We start from the raw sequence: 10,932 nt of genomic DNA, 5'->3' as shown, positions 1-10,932 counted from the left end.
GGAGAACCTGGAGAGGATTTTATTTTTTTCCTTGCAACGAAGGAAACTGAGGAATGACCTGTTTGAAGTATATGAGGTTAGAATAAATAATCAATATTGTTTTCTCATGGTCAGTATTTCAAAAACATGAGGAGATAGGGTTGAGGTAAACACAAGGAGTTTTAAAGGGAATGTGAGGGGTATTTTTTTTACACAGGGTTGGTTGATATCTAAATCATGTGACAGAGAAGGTGATGGAATTGGATGCTGTCACCATGTTTAAGAAACATATAGACAAATGAATAGGCAAGGCACAGAAGATTTCAAGAGAGAGTTAGATTTAGCTCTGAGCGCTAAGGGAATCAAGGGATATGGGGGAAAAGCCGACACTGGGTACTGATTTTGGATGATCAGCCATGATCTTATTGTATGGCGGTGCTGGCTCAAAGGGCCGAATGGCCTACTCCTGCACCTATGTTCTATGTTTCTATGAAGTCCCTATGCCAGCAAATGGGACTAATACAGATGGGCAAATTGATGTGGTGGGCCAAAGGCTCTGTTTATTGGCTTTATTACTCTGTCCATCTGAATACAAAATTATCAAATTTGGGGGAAAAAAGAAGCATGTCTCCAAACATATCACCAACTATTTGTTCTGGTATAACTACATTGATACGATGATAAGGCACCACACCAACGCCTCCACTTCTCCAGAATACCAAACAATCTAGCGGCTCTCCAATGACTATCAACTTCTGCTGATGCACCACCATGGAAATCATATATCCATAAACATCATAGATTGCTGGTCTGTCCTAGTCTGTTCAGGATCTCAATAAATTGCAGAGAGTTGTGGAAATAGCCCAGTCCAACACAAACCAGGCTGCCCCATCAACATAATCCACACTTCATCCTGCCTCGGGAAAGCAACCAACATAATCCAAGGACCACTCACATGTCTCAAGAAGGGTCTCGACTGTCTTGCTGAGTTACTCCAGCTGTTTGTGTCCATCTTTGGTTTAAACCAGCATATGTAGTTCCTTCTTACACCACTCACAACCTGGTCATTGTATCTCCTCTCCTCTGCTGTCAGGCGGAAAATATGACAGTTTGAAAGCGCGTGTCACCAGATTCAAGATCAGCTATTTGCCCGCTGTTAGCAGACTCTTGAACAGACTTTTCATATGTTTCCAATCTTCCAATCCACCTCGTGACCCCTTGCACTTTGTTTCCTTTTTGCTCTCATGTATTGTGTGAGTGTACGATTTGCCTGCCTTACATGCAAAATAAACGTTGTCACAGTATACTGCTACGTGACAATAATAAACCAACTCCAAATACTGAGATGACAAAGGCCTGAGGTTCACAGAGATCTTAGGGTCCTGCTGCCTGATTTGCAACAACTCCAATGCAGACACAGATAGAATGACATTTTCCTCTACTTCTTTCTTAGGCCCCCTCGGTCATGGCTGACCATGGGTGATGCAGCCTAGTTGGCTGCTTGTTCCATACCTCGGCTGGAGCAGCAGATAGAATGTGAATTAGTGGATTTTACAGGTTACCTGATGTAGGAGAGGGGGGTTGCAGAAGCCTGTAAGTGTAACAGGATTATACTGGTAGGTGATTTAAACTTCCGTCATGTTGACTGAGAGTGCCACAGATTCGAGGCTATGGAAGGGGAGGAATTTGTTAAATGCGTCCAGGAAACATTTCTCAAACAATATGTGGAAGGGCCTGACAGAGAGGAGGCGATACTGGGCCTCCTATTGGGAAATCAGGCAGAGCAAGTGACTGAAGTGTCAGTGGGGAGTCAGTGACCATAATACTATCCGGTAAAAATAACAAGTATATAAATTATATTTCAGACGTGCAGTGAGCTGTTGATACCACAACTGGAGTCTGTGTCAGGTGTTGGACTGTTTAAAAATACAGGGCCGCTCATGCAAGAGAGAGACGAGACGAATCCAGGGATCGGAGACTCTGATGAGCGACGGCGTCAGCGAGTTTAACAGTTACTGAGCTGGGAAACCACACGCAACCCCCGAGAATCCACAGCAGAGAGGTTATCCCACCCTGGGAACTGTGCAACGGGCTAACTGTCCGAGCTGTGAATGTGTAGATGTGAACATTGTGTCAGAGAGTGTGTTAAAGGGGTGGGCGACTCAGATTGATGTCACTGTGTTTGTGGGTCCAAACATTTCGCCAGATTTCCCAGTCCCTCTGGTGAAAAATGTAAAGATATCAGTGGCACGGGATCGCCCCACTTCCCAGCTCAGTTGTGATGTGGGAATTAACCGCAAAGTTTACGTTGGTTTCGATATTTCTGTCGAAAAACAGCGGGCATGTCAGCGATCGGGACAGAGAACGCGCTCAGTGCATCAGTGAAACGGGTTTAAATGGAAAGCGATGCCTTTAATTCGTATCAGACTTACTCTACAATAAACATTCCGGTCTCAGAGATGTACCGAGGTCAGTCTGGTTCTCCGAAGTGTCTGGTTTTAATTGGAATTGGAGGGTTTTTGAAGACAGAGAAACACAACGAGGCGGAGGGGCCGGGAGCTGACAGCAGGATGTCTCCGCCCCGTCCGCTCGCTGCCTTTAAGTTGCTCTGTGCCGCCGCCACTCGCTTCATTTCTCACACAGTCCTGAGTGTCAGAGAGAGCTTGTGCAAAGTCGCCGACATGACCGAGACCGCAGCCGCCGAAGCGGCTCCTCAAGCCGTCCCCGCCGCTAAAACCAAGGCTCCCAAGAAGAAGAGGGCGGCCGCCCGGAGCAAGGCAGCCGGTCCCAATCTGGGCGGCCGGATCGACAAACTTGTGGCGGATTGCCACGATCGCCGAGGGATGTCTTTATTTGCGATAAAGAAGGGTCTGGGGGCCGAAGGCGTCGATCTGATGAAGTCCCGCCGCCTGATCCTGTTGTGCATCAGGAAGAGAGTAGCAAACGGTGTCCTGGTTCAGAACAAGGGCTCCTTCAAGACCGGTAAGGGAGAAGCCGCCGTGAAACCGATAAAGAAAGCGAAGGTTCCTGCAGCCAAGACATCCAAGAGCAAGAAACCGACGGCCAAGAAAACCCCGATCAAGAAATCACTGGCAAAAACTACCACCAAGAAACCAACGGTGAAGAAATCTCCCGCCAAGAAAGTTGGGGCCAAGAAACCAGAGGCTAAAAAAACGGCGGCGAAGAAAGTATCGCCCAAGAAGGCATCGCCAATAACACCCAAAAAGGTCGCAGTGAAAAAGGCAGCAAAGAAGCCAGTAAAACGACCGGCGAAGCCGAAATCGGTGAAATCGAAGAAGGCAGCGACCAAAAAGTGAATTAAAAAACGAACATTGTAAAGACCTGAACCCAACGGCTCTTCTCAGAGCCACCCACATCTCTCAGGAAAGAGCTGATCCAGACCCAAGCGATCCCTGTCCCGGGACAAGCTCAGTGTCAGGGGGGGAATCATTTAAATTACCGGGGGTCCCTCGTAACTCGCTGACATCCCCCACCCCTCCCCCCCGGTATCCAGTATCTGGAATACAACTAAATGGTGTGACCGGGCTCAGCATCACTCGGACTGGGCATACGTTTGGCTTCGAATTCAAAGACTTTCATTGTCAGCGAGACGGTAACACTGACAGAATCCCCGTCTCAGCCCAAGCACCAACTCGGTATGTTTCCCAAAATCATCCTTTAAAGCGACTGTAAACTGCTGAACCGCGTGGGGTGGGCGATATGGGCAGAGGGAACGGACTCCGAGAATGAACAGGAAGGAGACAAATTAATTTGACACAGCGATAATACCACTGAGTGACTTCCCGCGGAATGCCTGTCTCTGAAAGTTTGTCCGGAGCGCTAATTTTCGGATCGATTGGCGACTAACCGTTGGAAATTGGTTTCAGGAATCTGGGGCGTGGAGCTGGAATATGAGAGGGTGCTGTCTGTCACGTTGTCTCCTCCTCTCTCCGCCTCTCTCTCTCTCTCTGCATATCTCGGGCAGGTCGGGGCGCTGTGTATAAAAGGAGACAACAGCAGTCAGTTTATCATTGAGCAGCGACTCAAGTGAATCAGCATCATGTCTGGCCGAGGGAAAGGAGGCAAAGGTCTGGGCAAAGGCGGAGCAAAGCGGCACCGAAAAGTGCTTCGCGATAACATCCAGGGTATCACCAAGCCAGCCATCCGCCGCCTGGCTCGGCGTGGCGGGGTCAAGCGGATCTCGGGTCTGATCTACGAGGAGACCCGCGGGGTGCTGAAGGTTTTCCTGGAGAATGTGATCAGGGACGCGGTCACCTACACCGAGCACGCCAAGCGCAAGACGGTCACTGCCATGGATGTGGTGTACGCTCTGAAACGCCAGGGCCGCACTCTACGGGTTCGGCGGCTAAATAACTACCCCTTTATTCGAACACAAAACAAAAGGCTCTTCTAAGAGCCGCCCACAGCCTCACAGAGAGAGCAGTGACACGGGAGTGAGAGTAGATGCAGATTGTAATGTGCTTTATGAAACGAGTTATTCGACCACTGAACACAAGAGTGACTTGATCACCGCGGTCATTAGAAATGCAAAGAACATCGGCAGCCGACGGTAAAAGATCATAGACAACATCACAGACTTTTACCTTTATACCTCATGATGTGGATAAATGTGAGGTTATCCACTTTGGATGTGGATAAATGTGAGGTTATCCACTTTGGCGGCAAGAACAGGAAAGCAGAGTATTACCTGAATGGTGACCGATTGGGAGAAGGGGAGATGCAACGTGACCTGGGTGTCATGGTGCACCAGTCATTGAAAGCAAGCATGCAGGTGCAGCAGGCAGTGAAGAAAGCGAATGGTATGTTGGCATTCATAGCAAGAGGATTTGAGTTTAGGAGCAGGGAGGTTCTGCTGCAGTTGTACAGGGCCTTGGTGAGACCGCACCTGGAGTATTGTGTGCAGTTTTGGTCTCCTAACCTGAGGAAAGACGTTCTTGCCTTAGAGGGAGTACAGAGAAGGTTCACTAGATTGATCCCTGGGATGGCGGGACTTTCATATGAGGAAAGAGTGGATAGACTGGGCTTGTACTCGCTGGAATTTAGAAGACTGAGGGGGGATCTTCTAGAAACATATAAAATTCTTAAGGGGTTGGAGAGGCTAGATGCGGGAAGTTTGTTCCCGATTTATTCACAAAATGCTGGAGTAACTCAGCAGGTCAGGCAGCATCTCGGGAGAGAAGGAATGTGTGACGTTTCGGGAAGAAGAAGGGTCTCGACCCGAAACGTCACCCATTCCTTCTCTCCCGAGATGCTGCCTGACCTGCTGAGTTACTCCAGCATTTTGTGAATAAATCGATTTGTACCAGCATCTGCAGTTATTTTCTTATACATAATATTGTTCCCGATGTTGGGGGAGTCCAGAACCAGGGGTCACAGCTTAAGGATAAGGGGGAAGTCTTTTAGGACCGAGATGAGAAAACATTTCTTCACACAGAGAGTGGTGAGTCTGTGGAATTCTCTGCCACAGAAGGTAGTTGAGGCCAGTTCATTGGCTATATTTAAGAGGGAGTTAGATGTGGCCCTTTTTGCTAAAGGGATCAGGGGATATGGAGAGAAGGCAGGTACAGGCTACTGAGCTGGATGGTCAGCCATGATCATATTGAATGGCGGTGCAGGCTCGAAGGGCCGAATGGCCTACTCCTGCACCTATTTTCTATGTTTCTATGATTACTGCAGCAACAGGAGGGTCGACTCGAAACCGTTCTCTGGGTAACCGTCGCTTATTTCCAGTCACGAGCAGAGCTGAATTCCGTCTGCACCGGGATCCGGTCTGTGAATCCGCGCCGCATATTCAGTCAATGATTTAAGCGATAAGTTAAAATGGATTTGATATTAAGTTGACAGAAACTGAATTTATTCAGAAATATCAATAAAATACCGTCTTCGGTTCCCCGGTGAAATGAAATTGGCGGCAATTTAAAATTCAATCCGCAACCAATGATACTCCACCTATATCCTTCCTTTGTCCCACCCCCGACATCAGTCTGAAGAAGGGTCTCGACCCGAAACGTCACCCATTCCTTCTCTCCCGAGATGCTGCCTGACCTGCTGAGTTACTCCAGCATTTTGTGAATACTGCAGTCCGTGCTCTCTGGTTGGCTGAGCTTTCCCCACCCCACCCGCCGGTCACAAATCTCTGTATCCTCAGACCTTCTGAAACCGCCGCCTGGTGCTGACAGACCTGCAGCCACTCGCAGGCATGGGACACAGTGAGTGACATCCCTGCTCCAGCCAATCAGAGGCTGTGGGCCGGCGCTTCACCAACGATTTAAAAGCCGGTCCCAGAGCCGGCTCCGTCATTCACGCTGTGTTCTGACTGTTGAAGGAGAATGGCCCGGACCAAGCAGACAGCGCGCAAATCGACCGGAGGCAAAGCTCCTCGCAAACAGCTGGCGACCAAAGCGGCGCGGAAGAGCGCTCCAGCCACGGGCGGAGTGAAGAAGCCTCATCGCTACAGGCCCGGCACCGTGGCTCTGAGGGAGATCCGGCGCTACCAGAAATCCACCGAGCTGCTCATCCGCAAATTGCCCTTCCAGCGCCTGGTGCGGGAGATCGCTCAGGACTTCAAGACAGACCTGCGCTTCCAGAGCTCGGCCATCATGGCCCTGCAGGAGGCCAGCGAGGCTTACCTGGTGGGGCTCTTTGAGGACACCAACCTGTGCGCCATCCACGCCAAGCGAGTCACCATCATGCCCAAAGACATCCAGCTGGCCCGCCGCATCCGCGGGGAGCGCGCCTGAACCCCACCTCCACCAAGGACAACAAACGGCTCTTTTAAGAGCCACTAACCCGGCAGATGAAAGTGCTGCGCCTTTGTCTTAATGTCCTGTTACATTAATGTTCTGTTCTATCCGCGGGGATTTTTTTAATGCCATAGACTATTGCTGAGCGGAGTTTTACTCCAGTGATTCAAGTGTAACTGGTTACGATGTAAACGCCAAAGCTGCTCATATTGCTGTGTACACGCCGCGCACAGTCCAGCCCCTGTTCGCTCTGCGCCCCATTTTCTCGCGCTCTGGGTTCAAGGCAACAAACACCTTTATTACGCACTTTCCCCGCGCGGACCTCAGTCGCTGATCAGCCCTTCCACAGTCACTGAGTTACTGCATCTACATCTACAAAGTGATGAGGCCGGTTGGAGGGACAACGGCGGAGACCAGATACACCAGCTCCAAGTAACGACCCACACAGCGCTGACGAAGCGAACGGAAATCCTAACTGCTCTGTTCAGAGCCACGCACGGTCTCGCTGAAAGTGTTGTGCCGATATTTCGACACCTCATTGCTCCAACTGGTTCCATATTTCATTTTCTGGCGATGATTCTCATTCTGTATAATCCAGGTATCGCTCTGCATTCATGCCAACTGCAATGAAACGGAAACGTCACCCTCTGTTTCCCCGTTAGTTTTTTCTCAATCTTCATACACTTCTCTAAATGATTTATCCCGTCAGATAGGATTAACGTGAACAATATGTTGGTTTGTTTGTTGCTGCTGCTGTTTTAATTGTGAAGTGACAGACTTTTTGTGACTTCAGTCTGTTGTTTTGAACGTGCGAGTCGTTTGCTATTCGAGAAGCAAACATATTAAGTGCTGCGACCGCTCCGTGAGTCATTAGATCATTGGTCATCAATAGTCTAATGTCCTTTGTGCACAGAGCGATGTCTAACATGTTCTGTGAACCGCGTTTGTTCCGACAGGTTTGCGGTTTAAAATAGTAAGTGAGCATTCCCAGGAATCTCTCACCATGGAACGAATTCACACTCAGTGTGTCTTGTAGATGGGTCATCATAGAATAACCGGGATGCGGGGATCCATTATCATAGATGTGTAATTAATTAAGTCTAGGGTATTGCTGAAGATATATTTTTTATTTTTGGTCGGGCTTTTCAAATTTCAGTTCTTTTGGGGACTGGCGGTTATTTTCCGCGCTTCTCCTGTTGGCGCCTGGTCACTGGAGGAAGAGGCAACTCTACGATTGGCCTATTTCACTTCACCAAGAGATGAAGCGCTGCGCCACCAATGGTAAGCGTCCCACCGCATTCCTCCAGAAGCTACAAGAAGGGCGAGTGCGGGAGGATTTCCTCATTCTCTGCACGCAGAAGTTTGTGGAAATGAGGGTGTCGTCTCTTGGTGGTGGATGTAATGTACCGTGGTTCTCCGCTCCGGCTGATAAATGTGTATGCCTCACCCAGGTGGAGCGAGCGGGTGGCCGTCCTCCAGCAGCTCCCACCGCTGCTGGCCACGTCTAGACCGCTCGTTCTGGCCGGTGACTTCAACTGCATCATCGATGCGGCTGGACGATCCGGCAGTGCCAACCACAGACTGGACGGCACCTCCAAACTCCTGGTGGAAACGGTCAAAGATGCAAAGCTGCGCGACGCCTTCAGTGACCCTGCAGGCGGAGTCCAGCCACGGTTCACCTGGTCAGGACCAAACGGTTCAGCCCAGTCCCGGATAGACTTCCTCTTCACATCGAGGGCCGTCACGGTCAGACACACCGACCTCGCCCCGGTGTTCTTCTCTGACCACTGCCTCCTTCAGGCCACCTGTCACCTACAGGAGGACCGGAAGGCGGGCAGAGGGACGTGGAAGCTAAACGTGGAGCTGTTGACCCCGGAGAACGTTAAGGAGCTAAAGAGGGACTACGCATGTTGGAGAACTGTGAGGCCCCTCTTTGACTCCCAGACACTCTGGTGGGAGGCAACAAAGGAGAACATCAAGAAGTTCTTCGTCTCCAAAGGTGTTCAGAGAGCAAGACAGGGTAAGAGGGAACTGTGTCAACTCCAGACAGATTTGCAGCAGCTACTCCTTCTGCAGAGGAGAGGGGTGGATGTGAGGGAGGAACTGAGAGAGTTGAAGGGCCGGCAAGCTCGGCTCTTTACCTCTGAATCCTCCAAGATCATCTTCCGGTCCAGGGTCCGCCATGTTGAGCAGGATGAGACGTGCTCACGTTACTTCTTCCATAAGGTTCACAGGGGGAGCTCTGTGATCAAAAGCCTTAGGGAGGAGGACGGCTCGGTAACATCCTCGCAGACAGACATGCTCAAGATCTGCAGATCCTTTTATAAGGATCTGTACGATGTAAAGACCACAGACAGCACCGCCTCCCAGAACTTCCTGTCCTCCATCACGGAAGTCTTGGACGACAGCAAGCGGGAGAGTCTGGACCAACCACTGACCCTGGAGGAGCTGACTGGCTCCATCCGTTCCTTTGACTCGAGTAAAACTCCCGGAGGCGATGGCTTACCGGCAGAGTTGTACTCGGCTCTGTGGGACTGGGTGGGCCCGGACCTGCTGGAAGTGTACAACGATATACTCCTAGCAGGCAGCATGTCAGACTCTATGAGGAAGGGCAACATCACCCTGATCTACAAGCAGAAGGGGGAGATGAATGACTTAAGGAATTGGAGACCCATCACATTGTTGAATGTAGACTACAAGATCCTGTCTAAGGCCATCGCCAACCGGGTCAAGTCTGCTCTGGGACAGGTGATCCACCCGGACCAAACCTGTGCTGTACCTGGCAGGAAAATCTCAGACAGCCTGGTGCTGCTGAGAGATACCATTGCCTACGTGCAGGACAGACGGGTGGATGCCTGCCTGGTCAGCTTGGACCAGGAGAAGGCCTTCGACAGGATATCGCACACGTACATGAGGGACGTGCTCTCCAAAATGGGCTTTGGGGAGGGAATCAGGAAGTGGATCCAACTGCTCTACTCTGATATCTGTAGTGCAGTCCAAATTAATGGGTGGGAATCAGACAGCTTCCCCGTCAGGTCTGGAGTCAGGCAGGGTTGCCCTCTTTCCCCTGTCTTGTTTGTCTGTTGCATTGAACCCTTTGCCGAATCCATCAGGAAGGATGCGAGCATAAGAGGAGTGACACTGCCAGGCAGTGGGGGCACTCAGGTCAAGGCCTCCCTGTACATGGACGATGTCGCCGTCTTCTGCTCGGATCCAGGGTCGGTCCGCAGACTGATCAGCGTCTGCGACCAGTTTGAGTTGGCCACGGGGGCCAGGGTAAACCGCAGGAAGAGCGAGGCCATGCTCTTTGGCAACTGGCCCGACCGATCTTCCATCCCCTTCACCATCAAGCCTGACTTCCTGAAGGTGCTGGGGATCTGGTTCGGGAAGGCTGGGGCATGTAACAAAAATTGGCTGGAGTGGATAGCCAAGGTGGGGAAGAAGCTGGAGCTGTGGAAGCAGCGCTCCCTCTCCATCACGGGGAAAAACCTGGTCATCAGGTGTGAGGTGCTCTCGGGGCTGCTGTACTTGGCGCAAGTGTGGCCCGTCCCTCCCTCCTACGCCACGGGGATCACCCGGGCCGTCTTCCGCTTCATCTGGGGGTCGGCGATGGACCGGGTGCGACGAGCCACAATGCACAAGTCGGCAGAAAACGGGGGTAAAGACGTGCCCAACGTCGCCCTCATTCTGATGGCCACTTTCGTGTGTGGCTGCATCAGGCGGAGCATAGATCCAAGGCACGTGGGCACCAAATGCCACTACCTGCTGAGGTTCTACCTGTCCCCGGTGTTGCGAAGGATGGGCCTGGCGCAGATGCCACGCAATGTGCCAGTCAGCTGGACATTGCCGAACCATCTGTCGTTTGTGGACAGGTTCTTCCGGACCAACACCTTTGACCACAAGTCCATCGGGCAGTGGTCAGCACGGAACGTCCTGCAGGCACTGCAGGGGAATGACTCCATGGATCCTGTGGCGTGGTTCCCAGAACAGACAGCCCAGCTTGTCTGGCAAAATGCCTCATCGTCAGAACTCACCAACAAGCACCAAGACCTGGCTTGGCTGGCGGTGAGGGGAGCCCTCCCAGTCAGATCCTTCCTGCACCGCCGGAACCTCACTACCAGCGCACGCTGCCCTCGGGACGGCTGCTACGGAGAGGAAACGGTGGCCCACCTCTTCAAAGAGTGTGGAT

The 10,932-nt window shown here is 51.3% G+C and overlaps 2 protein-coding genes and 1 pseudogene across 2 annotated transcripts; all 3 read left to right on the top strand.

Annotated features, from left to right (window-relative positions):
- The first annotated feature begins 2,549 nt into the window (after nt 1-2,549).
- Nucleotides 2,550-3,296, top strand: LOC144609518 (uncharacterized). The gene has a single exon (XM_078428010.1). The coding sequence runs from the start codon at nt 2,550-2,552 to the stop codon at nt 3,294-3,296; it is 747 nt and encodes a 248-aa protein (XP_078284136.1).
- Nucleotides 3,297-4,039: 743 nt separating this feature from the next.
- LOC144609502 (histone H4-like) lies at nt 4,040-4,349 on the top strand (annotated as a pseudogene).
- Nucleotides 4,350-6,329: 1,980 nt separating this feature from the next.
- On the top strand, nt 6,330-6,740 carry LOC144609397 (histone H3-like). The gene has a single exon (XM_078427860.1). The coding sequence runs from the start codon at nt 6,330-6,332 to the stop codon at nt 6,738-6,740; it is 411 nt and encodes a 136-aa protein (XP_078283986.1).
- The last annotated feature ends 4,192 nt before the right edge of the window (nt 6,741-10,932 follow it).

This window comes from Rhinoraja longicauda, chromosome 34, assembly GCF_053455715.1.
Source record: "Rhinoraja longicauda isolate Sanriku21f chromosome 34, sRhiLon1.1, whole genome shotgun sequence".
Lineage (NCBI taxonomy): Eukaryota > Metazoa > Chordata > Chondrichthyes > Rajiformes > Arhynchobatidae > Rhinoraja > Rhinoraja longicauda.
This window is presented reverse-complemented; position numbering and strand designations above follow the sequence as displayed.